This window comes from Bubalus kerabau, chromosome 3 (genome assembly GCF_029407905.1).
Source record: "Bubalus kerabau isolate K-KA32 ecotype Philippines breed swamp buffalo chromosome 3, PCC_UOA_SB_1v2, whole genome shotgun sequence".
Lineage (NCBI taxonomy): Eukaryota > Metazoa > Chordata > Mammalia > Artiodactyla > Bovidae > Bubalus > Bubalus kerabau.
In genome coordinates, this window is record NC_073626.1 from 106,293,975 (window position 1) to 106,312,805 (window position 18,831).

At 37.2% G+C, this 18,831-nt stretch overlaps 1 protein-coding gene across 4 annotated transcripts in view; it reads left to right on the forward strand.

The window, feature by feature from the left end:
- GTDC1 (glycosyltransferase like domain containing 1) overlaps window positions 1–18,831 on the forward strand; it is a 384,670-nt gene that overhangs the window by 161,467 nt on the left and 204,372 nt on the right. For 2 of the 4 annotated variants that reach the window (XM_055572676.1, XM_055572674.1), the window contains exon 6: window positions 1,762–1,866. The exons of the other annotated variants lie outside the window; for them this stretch is intronic. In XM_055572676.1, the coding sequence (XP_055428651.1) occupies window positions 1,762–1,866 (105 nt within the window). The remainder of the gene's footprint in view (window positions 1–1,761; window positions 1,867–18,831) is intronic. 4 annotated transcript variants of the gene reach the window in all.

Consider the following 18,831-nt stretch of genomic DNA (forward strand, 5'->3'; position numbering starts at 1 on the left):
GAAACCAGTATTTTCCTACTCTAAGTCATGTAGCTGTCATAAAAGCAAAGCCTAGTAGAACTAGAGAATTTTACATATCCAGGCCTTTGTGCAAGTCTCAGTCTTATAAAATCAGAACATCTGAGGAATCTGCAACTTGCTTTCTGACAATGTCATCTTCAGAAGGTAGAGCTAACCATAACAGCTAACCTTCCTGAGTCTTAATTTAGCCCGACATTATGCTAAGTATATTATACATATCTTAGCATAATATTTGCCCAACAATTCTAAGACATAATTCCATTTATAGTTGAAGAAAGCCAGCCATAAAGAATATAAGTAACTTTTGCCTCATACAAATAGTAAAAGTATAGCCAGAAATCAAACATATTTTTTACCCTGTTTTGAAACCCAACCTCTTAACACTTTTTTTTTTTACTACCTGTCCTCAAAAGAGAGGTTTGGGGCCTGGATTGGCTTTAGCTTATTGTTGTTTAGTTGCTAAATTGTGTCCAACTCTTTTGTGACCCCATGGACTGTAGCCGGCCAGGATCCTCTGTCTATGGGATATTCCAGGCAAGAGTACTGGAGTACTTTGCCATTTCCTTTTGCAGGGGATCTTCCTGACCCAAGCATCGAATGTGTAGCCCTTGCCCCGTCTCCTGAAATGGCAGGTGGATACTTTACCACTGAACCCCTGAGGTTGCGTCTGACTCTTTGGGACCCCATGAACTGTAGCCCATCAGGCTTTTTTGTAACTACTGGAGTGGGTTGCCATGCCTTCCTCCAGGACTAGGGTTGACTCAGTTTAGTTCAGTCGCTCAGTTGTGTCCGACTCTTTGTGACCCCATGGACTTTAGCATGCCAGGCTTCCCTGTCTATCACCAACTCCCAGAGCTTGCTCAAATTCATGTCCATTGAATCGGTGATGCCATCCAACCATCTTATCCTCGTCATTCCCTTCTCCTCTTGCCTTCAGTCTTTCCCAGCTTCAGGGTCTTACTAGTGAAGAACAAATGATTTGTATAAGAGAACTGACAGCACATTGAATGAAAGAGATCATGTCATGGTAATGTTATGAAAGAAGGGATTCAAGGTCTTAGAAATCAGACTTCTAAAAGATTGAAGTTTTGAAAAAAGAGGACACCTGAAAAGGAATGATCAACTTTTAAAGCAAAAATATTTATTGAGTGTCCTAATGGAGAACTGTCTGTGAGGCCGGAAGTGTGAATCCTGGCCCTGTCACTTTCTATCCAGTGGGCTTAGGAGAGAACCTCAACCCAAGTCCAACTCACTCCTTTTGAAAAGGACATCATACTTTTCCTGACTTGAGGAAGAATGAATAATTTTCAGAAAGAATTCTCATAGGTTGAAATTTTACCCAAAGAAGCAGACTAAGAAGAATACGTCAAAGAAACAGAGGCGCATACCATTATTTCATGTCTAAGAAAACTCTTCTTAAAAAAATTTCTAGGTATCTTGCCATTTTATCCAAACTCTCTTCTCTTACAAGCTAAATTATAGCGTGACACCTGTCTTACAGGGTCAGTCCCTGATCTGTCATAAGGTGTTAAGGATGGGGTTGACTGCATCTGCACAGCATCAGACTTTTGTTCCATCTATCTCTCCTGTAGGATTTGGCACTGAGGGGGTAGCCATGATTTTTATGTAACTAGATCATTCCCACCCCCCAAAAAATTGGACCATGAGAATGGATTGTAGAAAAACAGTGAATTACAAAGTGGCATCCCTTATCCTCAAAAAAGATCTTGTTTTTCCAAGGAATTCCATCAGGGAGCTTCACAGTAGATACCATCTACTTCAGATGCCATTCAGTTGGATTAAAGGTGAAGAGATAAATGCTCAGGCTCTCAAGGCTGGATGCTTGTATGTATTTGTCACTTGCCTGCCTTCTCTATCCTGTTATAATGTGAAAAATGGGTTTAATTTTTTTATTATGGTTATATATAATTCATGTAAAAAGATCAAATGTATGTTTCCAGTGGTGACCTTAAAAAAAATCATTTATTTATTTTTTCATGAGGGGATGAACAGATAATGTATCCTTAGGATTGAAGTTTGGACTTGGAAATAATTGAAGCTCGTATACTTTAGATTGAGAAATATTTGCTTATCTGTTTCAACACAAAGAATATAAGTATCAACCTCACTGTGATTATTAGGACAAAATTTTGTTTCTGTGAGCATTTTACTATTTATATATTTCTATTTTCCAAAATATTGGGTTGTCAGAGTTACCATAGACAAGAGTGGATTTTACCTGTGAGATTTCTCATTTCATAGATTTTAGTTTCTGAGTTGTTGTTGTTGTTGAGTTGCTAAGTTGTGTCGGACTCGTTTGCGACCCCATGGACTGAAGCCTGTCAGCTTCTCTGTCCATGGAATTTCCCAGGCAAGAATACTTGAGTGGCTTCCCATTTGGAAGTTGGGATATATGAAAAGCACCTCTGCTTTCCTCTTTGTATTTTTGACAGCAAACAAGGGAGGAGGACAATGTTGGTCATTTGGAATAATCTCATTTATTGAAACTAAGAATTTCTCTGCACATTTCTCTCCCCCTTTTCCCATGCAGCTAAAATGTGAAACCAAAACAGAGGTTTATGGACTTTGCCTATTTTAGAAAGAAAAAATGGAGAATTTTAAAAACAGTGTGAAAACTTTAAATGAAAACGCTCAGGCTGTGCAAACAAAGGCTAGGAGCCTAAGGGCTTTTTGAAGAATTCTTATTAAAGAAAACACTATTTTACATTGCAAAACAGATGTGTCAGAAAACAACAGCAGATCTGAAATTTGAGAATTTGTGGATTGATGGGACAGAAGGCAGACCCCATGGCTCCCCACTGAAAACTGCTTTCAGTAGTCAAGAGTTTTGCTTTTGGGGGAGTTGCCAGAAAACACCTTAATCATCTTACCACATGTGGGTCATATTTCTCAAATATTTTAAGAAAGTATTAGTATGAGATGTATTAGTAAAACTATTGCCTTTGCTCTGTGAAATTATGAAGTGGGTATTATCTTCTTGAATATTAATCTAGGTCTGAAGTAGAAGAAAAGTTTTGCTTTTATAAATTTAAACATATCCATATTTGCTTACAATTATTTTGGTGCTCCAAAATGAATGCAAAAATGTGTTTCTTTTAAAAGTCATTAAAACATTTTTTAAATAGAATCAGTGTACTAAAAGAAGAAGTTTGATAAATCACTCCAGTGTTCAATACCACTCACTGTCAAGAAATCTCCTTTATATCTAATGCAAATATTCCATGCTTCATTGTATTGTAACCATCTTCCTTTTCCTCTCCTTAAGAGAAGAAAGTTTGATTTCTGCATATATATATATATATATATATATATATATATATATATATGCCTCTGTTGGCTTGAAGTTAATAGGACACACTTGCTTATTTAAAGTGTACTTTTTAATGAAATTACTATCCATGTTCATGCCTAATTATCACAGATTTCTGTTCTCTTGTACTTTAGATAATAACAGTAACGTCACCAAAAAAAGCACTCTCAATTCAGCTGCAACAAAAAAAGCCTATCCTTTGATTATAGGATGATTTACCGCTGTTTTCCTCAAGTACAGAGAACATTTGACATGGTTTTGCATCAGAGATTTGATGTACATTTTTTACTTTCTCCTAGTCCTGTCCTAAGAGATTTGGGAGGTCGGAAGCAAAGGTCACAGATCACAGGAGAGAGAAATAACTAAAAACCCAAGAATACTCTCAGGGACTGCATCATCAGCTCAAAGGGAGTCATGGAGCATGGCTTCTGCAAAATAGGGATGAATATCATGCAATAAACTCAAACCATAGTTGAGGGGAATTCAGTGAAAGGTCTACTTAGACTCTCTTTTCCTCTTCAGACTTAAAGGGCATCTCTAAGCTTTCCACCTGGAGGAGGAATTGGCAGCTCACTCCAGTATTCTTGCCTGGAGAATCCTGTGGACTGAGGAGCTAGTGGGCTACAGTCCATGGGGTTGCCAAGAGTTGGACAAGACGTAGCAACTCAACAGCAACAAAAAGCTTTCCATAGCACAATGAATGATCATTATTAGCATAAAGCCATCAAGCAAGAACAAATTGTGTTATATACTCTGTTTATACTCTGTGACTCTTTAGAAAGATTTCAAATGAATTACTTTGGTGTTTTAAAAATCAAACTTTGGTTTTCTTTCTAAAATCACTTATTCAAATCATTCCATTCTGGGGAGTGCTGAATTAATGATGGGAGTCAGCAATCTGGTGTACAGAGATTCTAGTTTGGCTTATACCACTTATCACCACCATTCAGCCTAAAGTAAATATCTTGCCTTTTAGAGCTTCAGTTTTCCCGTCTATAAAATGGAAATTGAAATAATACCTGTGTCTTAGGCTTAGTATGAAGATTGAGTTAATTGCTGCTATATGCTGACTCAGCTCAGTGCTTACAACCTAATCAGTGTTACATAAATGTTAGTGGTTTTATTACTTTTACCATTATCACCATTGTGATTTTCTGTTGACAGGATTTTAGAAAAGTTTGCCTATTCTGTATGACTCCAAGCTCAAATGTAAGGGAGCTGGGGACTCCCTTTAGTAGGTTCTGAAAACCCTAGCAATTTTATAGAATACCTGAGGATCTCAAGTTTACTACTAATGCAAATAAAGATAGGGACTGTTTTGTATCTTGTCAATCACATGACAACAGCCAAATGTAATAATGTAGCCGTGGTAGCATGCAAGGAGGAAAGACACTTGTGCTGCTGTCCACATCTGCGTGGCACCTATAAAATATGTACATTTCTTGTGGTACTGCTGTGTGGAATGGTAAGAGGGTACAGAAGGCACTTTGGTTGTTTAGTGTTCTTTTAAAGAATACTGGGGTTGTTTCAGAAACCTTGCCATTAAAAAAATAAACAATTTGGAATGTACCATTCAATAAGAAGCTACTAGAATAATCTCTTAGCCGGAATGGCTTATTTCCAAAGAAATTCCAGATAAAAAAGTTTATTTTATAGGAAAGTCTTTAAAAATGCATTTCAGAGTAATAGGATACAATAAAATATACTTAACAGTAATTTAATTCTTTGAGATTTTATTCATGCTATTGTTCACCCATCATTAATTAAAATCTGGTTATTTGCATAACTTCGAAATGGGTATAATAATACATAGTCCGCAAACCAAAAGGGTTAATGAGCCCAGTATATTATAGGCTCAAAAAAAATGATCGTCATCTGTGAACAAAACCCCACTTGAAGTATTTCTAGAAATAGGCAGTTGAGAGTCTTTAACAGCTCTCAAGTTCAGCCAGTCTTACTGGACACTTAACTATAGGAAAATATGATTGACTGTAAAAGATAGTGATGGCTTAACAAAAGAATGTATTAACAGAAGAGCTGCAATCTGCATGAAATATACGATACATGTAAACATAAGGTTCAAGAATCAGAAGAAAAGGAAAACAGATGTGGAATCTAGAAGATGAGTCGTAATAGAAGTATGCCCTCTTGAAGAGGAGAGAAAATTCACCATGGCATTATTAAAATATCATCCCTATGAATTCAACCCCCTTTGCTGTGATTCTGCAATCACCAAGCAATATTCTGTTTATTACTGCATCCTTCCAAGCAACTTAACTCCAGAAACTAGAACCCTCAATGTGAGAAGTGAATATCTGGATATTGGAAGGGCATGTTCTCTGGAACTCAATCAATTATGGCTTTTAATAACAGTAAGAGAAAAAAAGCTTGTATGGTAAATACAAGGTATTTTGGAATGTAAAGATATATAAAACAAGGTCTTTAGTTGTAAGAATTTTGTGTAAATGATAGGCATAGTCAGGTGACTCCAAGTATAAGGTAGAAAAAAAACAGTACTTGCTATCTCATTTGAGTGGAGCCGTAAAGACCTGACTAAGCTTTGGGCATAACAGCATCATTTATCAAGTGCCTTTTCTGATCATGGACTTCCCTGATAGCTCAGTTGGTAAAGAATCCACCTGCAATGCAGGAGACCCCAGTTTGATTCCTGGGTTGGGAAGATCTGCTGCAGAAGGGATAGGCTACCCACTCCAATATTCTTGGTCTTCCCTTGTGGCTCAGCTGGTAGAGAATCTACTTGCAATGCGGGAGACCTGGGTTTGATCCTGGGATGGGAAGATCCTCTGGAGAAGGGAAGAGCTACCCAATCCAGTATTCTGGCCTGGAGAATTCCATGGACCGTATAGTCCATGGGGTCACAAAGAGTTGGACATGACTGAGTGACTTTCACTTCACTTTCTGAGCATAAACTTTATGTATATTATTTCTAATATTTACCCACCCACACAAGCTAGGTACTATTATGCTCATTTTGCAGTCAAGAAAAGTGAGGTTCAGAAGGTTAAGCTTGCCTGAAATTGTATAGCTATCCAAACTGTCTGACTCCAGTATGCTACTTGATTAATCACGGTATTTCTTTCTGTGATGGAAAGGTGAGATAGAATGACTACGAGAGCATGTTATGAAGAGAGTAGCTACACCCAGGTTTGTGACAGTGGATGATCACTGCCACAGAAGAGAGTAACTGGAACCTAGAAGAAAGTAACTGTCTTAACTGGGTGAAGAGGTTGGAAATGGGAATTAAGGTCAAGGAATTTGAACTTTAGCCTATAATCATTTAGGAGCCATGTCTAGATTTAAAATGGGGAATTTGGAATTGACATATGAATATCAGTGGGATAGGCAATAGGAAGCAGAGAAATAAGTTAAAAAACTACTAAAATAGATTATTGAAGACTTGAACAAAGAAAGTGGCTTATGGATGAAAAAAGGAAATGCACATTATTATGCTGGATGTAGACCTGGCAAATTGGTGGGGCAGCTTACTGGATGGAGGGGTGGTCAGGGATGATCTTGAAGTACTGACCATAGTGACTAGGAGAATAGCCGTTCTGTTGGAATTGAGAAATAGATTTACTTAGCTAAACATGGCAAATTCATGGAGTTACATATTGCATCTGAGATGTTGGTGGGTCATTTCGATAGAGCTGACCAGCAGAAAACATCCTCTCTCACCTTACTTAGTGTCATCATTTAGAACCTGATGTGGTTTGTAATATATATTGACCCAGTTTTCTAGAAATTTTGCTCTTTCCTTTGGCATATTTGGTACAGCTCAAGTTTATTTCTTCCCAAATCCAAGATATCTGTTTTTTGTCGTTTGCTACTATCTTAGGAAAATCAAGTGTAGTCTTTGTAAACATCAGATCTCCTGAAGTCTTTCATTTCTGGATAAGCAGGAGTTCATTGACTTAATTTTCCCTTTGACGTTTCAGAATGTAATAACTGAAGTTTGATCCCTTTAGGCTGGGGTCCTGAGATCAAGTGCTACATGGTGGTGTGTGGTGTAGCGCCGAAGAAAACTGACTTTGATGTCAGAGCTGTCATCTCTTCTGCTAACCAGTTGGCTGATGTTGACAAAGTTGTTTGACCTCTCCTACCTCATCCCCCTACCCCGCCCTGCCCCGCCCCACCACCCCGCTCATCTCCAAAGTAGGGAGACTACTAGCAGTCTCATTGGTTTGCTATGAGAGTTAAACGAGGTTCTGGATGCCAGGTGCTTGGTAAAATGCTTGAGGCATAATAAGCCTTAAATAAATGCTAATTGTTGCTATTGGCTTTAATTTGTGTGTCCTCACCATATCTTTGGTGCTTTCATTAACATATATGGGATTTCTTTAATTTTCTGGAGAGCCAGAGGTATGCCCCCAGTTGTAGTCCAGAACGTCTTTAATTTAGGATCATCAGATGATTTTGCTTGTCAGTGTCCCCTATTCTAAAAGCCACTGTTGCTTGCTGTAGTACTGATTTGTCTCTGCCATGCTGGACTGCGTACCAAAATTCTACTTGGAAATATTGCTAAGAATATCATATCCAAGTAGTATTTTATGGTGTGCTCTTGTCATGTGTGTTGTGGGTCTTTTGTACTTCTGACGTACTAGGAGGTGAATCACAGACCTCTCTCACATCTAATAAGGTTTGTATTGTTACCTGCTACCTACAAAGGTGCTTCTGTGAGTGATTAGAAGTCGTAAGCTTTCCTTAAGTTTAATTGTGTCTGTTCTTACTATATTTGGTTCAATGTTATCTACAAATTTATTTTTATTAATAAGTTGCTATGAAACTAGTCCTTAATTAAATAATTGTCACTTTTTGTTTTGGATGATTCCAATTTTGTATATCAGTATTATTAAATATGGAACCTTAAAAAATTAGCAAACCTAATAGTGAGAATTTAATATAAGAAATCTAGGTATAATTTTCTTTAATTAAAGATAAACTCATTAGTTGTACAAATACTTACCTCTCTTATGGTTTTGCCTATTGTTCTAAACTGAAAGATCTTGGTCCTGTTCCATAGGCACCATGAAAAGAGAATGGTACACATTCTTCCCTTAATCTCCCTCTTGGCCACACACTAAAATTCATATATACATTCTTAGTGAGTATCAAAAGAAGAAATACATTTTGGCATTTCTTCTCTCTTATGTGATATGTTCTTGGGTATCCATAGAAATATATTACTTGTTTGAAATTCAGTTTCCAGTCCAGTGTTTCCTGTTCCCATCAGGTTAGTCTAAGTTCATGGATATGGCTGGCAACTCTAAATTCATTTACATGTAGAGAACTGTTTGGGATACCCATCTCAGTCCAACCCAATATACTTCTTCTCTGTTGATGTCCAGCACAGACCAAGTGATTGTATAATGAGAGAGAGGATCTATTCAAAGCTACCACATCCCTTGTTATAATACCAAAACTTATTTTATAATACCAAATCTGAAAAGAACTTATTATAATTATTTTCCACTAGTTAAAGAGGGAGCTTCTGTCTCAGGCTGTGAAGGTGGATTTGAAAGAACACAAGCAAGAAACAATGGGAAAGTAGAATATCAGGATCAAGTGATGAATCCCATTGAAAATGGAAGAAAAGGGAGAGAATGAGCTAAAAAAAATTCATAGGTTTTAAAATTACTGGCCTATTAACTGAAATAGCACAATTAGAAATGTCAAACACATTTGTATTGTGGACAAATTCGTTTTGTTTTCAATTTTAGGCAGTTGGTATTTTTATGAAAAATAGAACTGGAACTTTCCAGAGCTGGAAGAGTCCCTAAGAAACAAGAACTTTAGAAATCTTCTTGTCTTAATTCCTTCACTTAATACCTGGGAAAATTACAGCAGAGGGGTTTTTACCTGAAGTTATAGCTAGTGATATAGTCACAATTTGGTTACCACTTGAAAAAACTCATGAGGTGATTAGAAATGTGTGACCAGGGCTCTTCATTGTATTAGTAATATTAGTAGGGTAGGATTAATCATCACTGATAACGTAGATCAATTTCATCAGTAGTAAATGGTGTGCAGAAATTTCTTAGAAGAGTATAAAACATTTCAGTTGCATAGGAACTTGTTGCTATTTTCACTGAAAATATCGAGCTGTCCTATCTATAACTCATTTTGAGATGAAAATACATATGACTCAGCCAACTCTATTTGCTTATAACATATTTTGCTCTTCCAGTAAACATTGGGCTTTTCATATAAACCTTATTCTAGGAGTGAAGAAAAGGAGTTTCCAGCATTTAAAGCTCAGAACCTGAAAATGATTTTCCATTCTTTTCTGGGACTTGGTGTCTCAACTTCTGAATGAACCAATATTATATACAACTATCAGATTTTTATGCTTCTCTTTGTAAATTTTGTATAAATTACCTATCCTTAATGATTAGAAACTTTTCCTATGCGTTCCCTTCATTTCTGTCTGCAGAGGATATTGGAAAAGTCTAGTGCATGGTGGTGTTGGTGCTATGCCCATTCTGCTTCTTCCTTAGGGCTATCAGGTGAATCTTCCTTTTTTCTTTGAGTCCTGTTTGGATAGCTGGCTGATACTTCTTGGAGTGAGCTGATGGATTAGTTCAAAGGACCCCAGAGTGAGGGTTGGGGGTCAGGGAAGAGTCTCATGTATTATAGGCAGACATGGTGCAGGGAAAGAACATGAAATTATGAGTCACACCTGGGTGATTTTCAGTCTTGGCTCAGCCACTTTCTAGATGTGCAAGTTGGTCGAATTATGTTACCCTATCTGACCTTTAGTTTCCCTAACATTAAATCATAGAGTTGATATAAGGAAAAAGTGAGAGAGAACACAGATAAAGTGTTTTACCCAGAGTATGGTATATGCTCAGTGTCCACCGCCCTGCCCTTCCCCTGTGTAAGATCAGACTTGCTGCTCTGTTACACTTTATCAGTTTTAGTTGCCACTCACAGGCCTCTGAATTGACGTCTTTATGTTGCTACCTGAATTTCTGATGCTTGTGGTGATTAGTAAAGAATGTAAGGTTTAATTTGCTCTCCTATGGGTAATCCATGCACCAATATAACATTGAGTTGTTTTTTCCATCTCTTCTCATGACTTAGTTCATTAAAATAACTTCATATAATGTAAGTCCTTGGTGATGACATTTAAAGTACTTGAACTATCCAGCATTCTTTCCTGCTTGCTTATGGGTATTTTTTTTACCTGCTCTGTTTATTTTTATTCTTCTTTGGTCTGTCTTTGTTATGCTTTCTTTACACCTATTTTTCAGGGTTTAACACTTGTGGAACAAGGCTGTTACAATCAATAAAAGTTGGTGGAACTATATCCTACTTTTTAGAGATTCCACTGTTCACATCATTATATGCAATTGCTGAGTCCTTGGCTTTGATCAAAAATTTGTTTCTGCTCATACTTGCAGGTTTTTCGTTTACATCTCATGAATGTGCAGGTTGGTTAAGGGTGCAGTCCTTCCACTTGAAGGTAGATAAATAAGCATCAATATGGTAATTGATTATTATTTATTTTCTGAACAGAGGAGGTATGGCTTAGATGTATGTGGCATGGAGAAACTGGCATGAGTTTACATAGTTTACTGAAGACACATCTGTAACACAGCTAATATACCCAAAGCTAACTGTAAATTCAAAAACATCTTAGATACAGAATTACTGTTTCTGGCCAAAATTTTTCTTGTCACTACCGGAAAAAAAAAAAAAAAAGATTGCCTCAGAATTGCAGCCCTTCAGAAATACAATCTTTAGGTGGTAAAGCCTTTTTCTCTCCCTATGGATGAAGCATCACCCCATTAAACATGCATTTGGGGATCTAATTGTGTGGCCTGTATCAATAATGTATGTTGATATGCAAGCCCTCAATGAATGTGATTTTCCCCCCTTATAAAAACAAACAGATGAGAATTACAACCAAAATGTTAAGATGTAGCCTCAAGCAGTGGTTTTCAACATTCGCTGCACGTTAGAATCACCTGGGGAACTTTAAAAAAAATTCCTGATGTCCAAATCAATTAAATCAGTCTTTGGGGTTAGAACCCAATATTAGCCTTTTTTTTTTTTTTTTTTTTAATAAAGCTCCTCAGGTTATTCCACTGTGCAGCCAAAGTTAAGAACCACTGACCAAAAGCATCTCTACTAAATAACAGTCTGTGGAAGGGGCATGTACCTGCAGTAGTGCCTTCTGGTTGTATCCTTTTCCATATTGCCAAAATGTGCTTCTGTCTATAAGGGTCCTCAAGAAATCCACAGTGAAAATGCAGTGTCTTCATGACAGTGAATTAGTATAATTCCCTGGCCGTCCTGATGAGAATTAAGAAAATGTTAAAAACTGTATTTATCCTTGATCTCTTTCTCCATAAGTGTTGGCATCCCTCCATTTCCCATTGACTTAACGTTCGATTTTTCTCTTCACTGTTTTTCTTGGGTAACATTGGGAATTTTTACCATCTGATGAAGGCAGATGTATTTTCAAATAAAAATGTCTTAAGCATTTGTTCTTCCTACTACTCCTTTCTTTGGCAGAATATTCATATAGTTGATAAATAGTTTGCTTTCTTTAAATACCTTTTCATATAATCTTTGTAGCATGTTTCATGGGTATTTTAACCTACTTTTATGGTTTTCCATGAAATAAGGTATTTTCTAAATATGTTATGCTGAGTTTAACTGAAATAAGCAGTTGTACTGTATGCCTTTAGAATGATGATGATATCTTGCATTTTAGGGTAACACTTCCATCCTGAAAGATCCAAAGCACACTGCGAATGGTTACAAATTATACAGTGAAGCACAGTCCCCATTGTAGAGTGAAGCATGGCAGCTGTTTAACAGCTCATCACAATACTGCACAGCAAGTTAGGGTAAGAAGTGAGGAATAATACTGGATTCACTTGAAAAAACTGCTAGGGGCTGAGGTAAGCAGAATGTAATTATCTAAGTTGGAATTTATCCAGGACATAAAGCTAGCACCTCCCGTCTTAGAAGAGAAAGCTCTGATTCTTTAATAACTGTGCATTTGCTTTCTACATAAGTGAATTGTAAGGGTGCTTCTACCCTCTTTAGACCGTCAAGGTGTACTTAAGCAGTGTTCCAACTGAGACTTTAAAAGAAAAAGGAAGAAAAACACTTCTTCAAAACCCACATGTTCATACTAACTCAGAGATGATAGAGAGGTTTCTATTTATATGCCATCTTTGACTCTTAATAGCCGTTTGGAAATTGTTGAGGACTTTAAGGCCATATTAAGGATTAAAAAATAACTCCATGATAGATTAGTGATGTCTGCCATGGGCACAAGAGAAGGAATGCTTACACTTGTAAGCCATATTTTTGTCACCCTGGCATTGGTACTTAGCTACTACTTTCCAGAGATGAGTTAGCAATACTCTTAGTTCTTTCAAACCTTCTGATTATTTTTAATTACTGCTACAGGCAGGAATATTTAAGATTTCCTGAAAAATTCTAGGGAAAAGGGGCACTGACCATTCTTTAGTGACCATAATTGATGGGTTAGAAATAAAGAGGTAGATTTAGGTCAAAATTTTTTTCAAAGCAAAAAATGTTCTGCAGAGGAAGTAGTTTGGTGTCAGGTTGGGTTTTCATTTGGGAAAATCAACACCTTGGGGAAGCAAACAGGAATTAAAGTCAGGAACACTAGGTAGTTTGAAACATGTTATTGAATCAGGATAAGAATTGGAAATCAGAATTCAGTTTGTTTGAGCAATGTTGGAAACAAAGGGTAAGAGGGCCAGGCAGACCACGGGCCCCAGGTCTGAGGGCAGCACCAAGGATAGCTCCCAGTGCAGTGGCTTCTCCTTGGCTTTGGTTCTTTCTCACTCAGCTCTGCCCCTCAGTTTGGCACATCCAGCTTTGGCTTTGTAACGTTGATATAGGGGCTTCCCAGGTGGCGCAGTGGTAAAGAATCTGCATGTTAACGCAGGAGATGAAAGAGATGTAGGTTTAAACCCTGGGTCCAGAAGATCCCCTGGAGTAGGAAATGGCAAACGACTCCAGTATTCTTGTCTGGAAAATCCCATGGTCAGAGGAACCTGGTGGGCTATAGTTCATGGAGTTGCAAGGAGTCGGACATGACTGACTTCACTTTCACTTTCATGACAGAGATACAGGACCTAATGTTTAATGTAAATTACAGGTCAAATTCACCAAATTCATAGAAATATAGAATTTTGTCTGAACAAGCTGGTATGTGGTTCTTCTGCATGAATACTTAAATAATGCCAAAAGGAAGGATCACACAAAAAAGTCTTTAAGTTCTAACAACTGTACTAGTAATTGCTCTGGAGTATAGAAGAACATACAAATTGCCCATACTCTCACCTATCTCTGTCAGAGTCTTTATTTTATTCCCCTGATATCTATATTGGTATGAATAGCTGTAAAAGACCTTTTTCAGTTCTGCTTTAGATAGTTTGGAAGCTTAAGCTTGCTTTTTCAAATGTCTATTCATCTAATAATAAAAATTGAGGATTTAAAATTATAAAGCATGTTTCAGTCTCTTGTACTGTGTAAAAAATGATTATAGATTATATTTTGATCTCTGGACATTGGTTTCCTTTTTATTCTTGGGAATTTCCAGGAAGGAAGTTTAAAACTTCTTTGGTCAGTTGTCTAACTTAATAAAAACAGGCTTGGTTTAAGTAATCCTTTAAAATTCTAAATAGGATAATAAAATAACCATTTTATTTGATGACAGGCCATATTGGAAAAAATTATTTTGTAGTTATCTACATTTAAAAATAATTTTAATACTTTATAATAGAAATAAAAAGCCAATTTTACTTCTGAGGCCTTGTAAGTCCAATTTATGCCTGAAACAAATTAAAAAGTTCAGGTTATAAAATTCCTAAATATGCCTTAGAATGGAAGAAATGACAGTTCTTTATTCATAGTAATGCTGTTTTATCACTTTTAAAGATTCTGCAAGTTGTTACCTATTACCATACCTTTATTATAGAAAACTAATATATTAGCATTCCAGGAACAACATGGTAGTGTATTTGGGAAAGTGGAGGAGGACGTGTGGAGAGCAGCCGGTCCTGTTTTCCAGAAAACAGATCTTTTCCCATAGCTTTATAATTAGGCTGTAATGATAATCTGTCAAAATCTACTTATATGGCTTTAAAATCTTTATAGATATTTAATTTTAAGATTTTTTTAAAGTGAGAAGTAATGATTTATTTGTTGTATAAAAGGAGAGATAAATCATTCATTATACAGGTTATTGTCTTCCTTTTAGAGAATATTAGCTCTAAATTATAACTAGTAAGAGGGGTATGTGTGTGTGCATGCATGCATGCACACATGCACACACATGCCTATGCCTGCACACCATCATTTTCCCATATTTTGAGGCAGTCCTGTTGCCTTTTACACTCACTATTTAATGTAGTGGTTTTCAACTCTCACTGCATAATATTAATAGAATCCTGTGAAACTTTAAAAAATTCTTATGCCCAGGCAGCATCTCACCCCAATCTGATCTATAGATATCAATACAATTTAAAGCTTTCTAAGTTGAGAACCACTGGCAAAATGCATGACTACTTTGTAAAGCATTCACATTTTGTACACATATTGGTAACTGCATGGAGGAAAGTGAAAGAAAAGCTTCCTTCCAATACTGGGGAGAGGTTTTTGGAGGGTGGTGGTAGAATGATAATTGAAATTTTAGGGGTGGCCAGATAGATCATAATAAATAAAATATAGGCTGAAATCAAATTTCATCCAGTATTCTTTTCTTTAGCAGGGTTTTAAGTGAAACACCTAGAGAAAGATATAAAACATCCACAATTCACCTGGCCACTTGTGCAGTTTTCTTTTTTCTTGACTCCAGCTGCTAGCCAACTTATGACCTGAATCTTGATGATTAATAGCTTTTATAATATTTTCTCAGCTAGTGTAACTTCAATTGCAATACTTTTTCTTCTAATGTCTTACCCTTATAAAATAGCACTAAACTATTTTTCTCAATAAATTCTACTGACACATGGTCCCACAGATTAATTATAAATTGCATAGAAGTACTGCCCTTTGTCATTTTTAAATGTGTAGCTTTATCTTCTCTTTCCCCTTGTCTTTACAAGCTAAATGGAATTAGGAGCTTAAAGAAACCTGTTTAACATGGAATCTATTCCTATTCTCTTATTTTAAACAATAGCACCATTAATTTTCATCCTAGACTCTTTGGTTCCTCCACTATTTTCATTTTTATTGTAATTTAAAAAAAAGTATCTGTCTCTTTACAAATCCATTTGTTTCATTCACAGTATTGTATAAACATAATTTTAGGGAGCAGTTTCAAATGTTGTGGTATTTTTGCCTGGTGGGCTCTCTCCATAAATTTAATTGGGAATACCAAATAACTTTTTCTCTTCTTCATCATTGTTTTTAAAGAAGAAGATGAGGGGAAAGGGTATCAAAAGGGGCTTAGACAACCCTGGAAATAAATGTCAGGCTACTTTGCCACAGGTACTTTAAAACACCCAAGGTAGATGGAAAGAGGAACTTTAGGGTTTAGACCATTTATCACTAAAATTATAATGCTGGCACAGCTCTGCAAATATTTCCTTACAGGGCTTCATAGACATTTCACAATAAATGTCTTTTGTTAAAATGGTCTCGGGTCTTATAGAGTAGAGTCTGTATTCTAGGAGGAATTCTTTTGCAGTTATTTAATAGTGTTCCTTTCACAGTGCCCTCCTTCTCCATACTTTTTGTTCCATTGCAATACTGGTATCTTTGACCAGAGGGAAGAGACAGCTAATGCTGAGTCTTAGCTGTTCCGTCCAAATGATTAGGAGAAAAGAAGAAAATACGGCCTTTGAGAATTATATTTAAGTTTAGGGACTATCATTAATACTAAGATGTTGACCCCTTACTAACCCCTTACAGTTACTAACCCTTTGAAAGAGAGTGAAGTAGGATAGGAAAATGTGGAAAAAGCAAATTGGTTAACCATAACAAAGATCTTGACTATAATCCTAATGAAACTCTACATTAATCAATAAAAAGCAGGGCCAGTTGTGTGCTTTTGTGGTTCAGGCAGCTGTTGGGATGATAGGATTTAAGAGGTAGCTTGGGAGGATCCCCACTTGCCTTGGAACATTACCCTAATACTTCCTGGAGAGAGCAGTAGTTCTTACTGGAATCCCTGTTTTTGGAGTTGGAGGTTGCTGAAATTATAAATACAGTTTTGTGGGAATGTGTACATATGCATGTTTTTTAAAAAGCTCTATAGCTTTCATCAGAGCCTTATTGTGTCCATAAAGATTCTACTTAAAAGCAGATGTCCAGAGTATAGGTTTTATTTATAATTTTCCAGTCCATGGGGTGGCTAAGAGTGGGGCATGACTGTGTGACTTCACTTTCACTTTTCACTTTCATGCATTGGAGAAGGAAATGGCAACCCACTCCAGTATTCTTGCCCAGAGAATCCCAGGGACGGAGGAGCCTGGCGGGCTGCCGTCTATGGGGTCGCACAGAGTTGGACATGACTGAAGTGACTTAGCAGCAGCAGCAGTGTAAATTTGGTCAAAATGATTTTCTTCTGGATACCTTCTTGAGATGTGCATATTGAATATTTTTCTAAGTAGGGTAGAGATTAGAGATTTCCTACCTAACCTTCCTTCCATTTTATAGAGAAGCAATTAATGCTGAGATCTAAAACTGCAGCTTAGATGCCCCAAAGTCATGTGTTATTTCCCACAACCCTAGAAAGTAGAGGAATTTTAGGTGAGAAGTGATACAGAATTTGAGACAGTTGGACTTGAGTGAGGCACTGAGGCCTGAGGCTTTATGTACCTGCCTGGCAGGTAGTGTGTTGATGCTAAGTGTAGAAGCTAAGCTAGGATTGAGGTGTACCAGAAGGTTGAAAGGTGACATTCAAAAGAAGGTGGAAATGTAACAAAACTGAGCTTTTCTTGAGCAGTTTTTCACAGCTTTTGGTCATCTGATACTAGAGGAAATTCAAATCACGTTCCCAGCAGATTTTTATTATATACCATGATGAAAGTGAAAGAGGAGAGTGAAAAAGTTGGCTTAAAGCTCAACATTCAGAAAACGAAGATCATGGCATCTGGTCCCATCACTTCATGGGAAATAGATGGGGAAACAGTGGAAACAGTGTCAGACTTTATTTTTGGGGGCTCAAAAATCACTGCAGATGGTGACTGCAGCCAGGAAATTAAAAGGCGCTTACTCCTTGGAAGGAAAGTTATGACCAACCTAGATAGCATATTGAAAAGCAGAGACATTACTTTGCCAACAAAGGTCTGTCTAGTCAAGGGTATGGTTTTTCCAGTGGTCATGTATGGATGTGAGAGTTGGACTGTGAAGAAAGCTGAGTGCCGAAGAATTGATGCTTTTAAACTGTGGTGTTGGAGAAGACTCTTGAGAGTCCCCTGGACTGCAAGGAGATCCAACCAGTCCATTCCAAAGATCAACCCTGGGATTTCTTTGGAAGGAATGATGCTAAAGCTGAAAACTGCAGTACTTTGGCCATCTGATGCGAAGAGTTGACTCATTGGAAAAGACTCTGATGCTGGGAGGGATTGGGGTCAGGAGGAGAAGGAGACGACAGAGGATGAGATGGCTGGATGGCATCACTGACTCGATGGACGTGTCTGAGTGAACTCCAGGAGTTGGTGATGGACAGGGAGGCCTGTTGTGCTGCGATTCATGGGGTCGCAAAGAGTCGGATACGACTGAGCGACTGAACTGAACTGAACTGAACTGATAAGTCTTAGGGGTTTTTTTTTTTTTTGTATTCTTTACAAAAAAACTTTGGAGATTTATCATATGACTTTTTAACTCTTATCTATCTGTTATCTAATATCCTAATGATGTATAATAGCAGTCACGTCATCATTTTTCATTGGTGTAGTATTTAAAACTATTTAATGCTATTCTAATTTGTGAATTAATTTTATATTTTAAATAACACTTTGTAGTCTCTAGGGAAGGGATTATTAACTTTTTTTTTTTTGGGTAGGAGGAAACATATAAATTCTAGAGGCCTGGAGTTTAGTAAAGGAGAAAAAGCAAGAGAGAATTAATAGCAAGCACACTTAGGTTTAGTCTTCAGTTTTACATTCATAATTTCTTTTGTTCCTTACAAGCAAGTACTCTTCTTGTTTTAGTTGACAGATTATTTTTGATGTTGTTGTGTAACTCAGTCGTGACCGACTCTTGGTTACCACATGGACTGTAGCCCTGCTGGGTTCCTCTGTCCATGGGATTTTCCAGGCAGGAATACTGGAGTGGGTTGCCGTGCCCTCCTCCAAGGGATCTTCCTGGTCAAGGGATCGAACCTGCATCTCCTGCAAGTCCTGCATCTCCTGCAAGCATTGTAGGCAGATTCTTTTACCTCTGAGCCACTGGGGAAGACCACAGTTGACAGATAGGGAAACTGAAACATAAATCTATAGCTTGTCAAAGGTCCCATA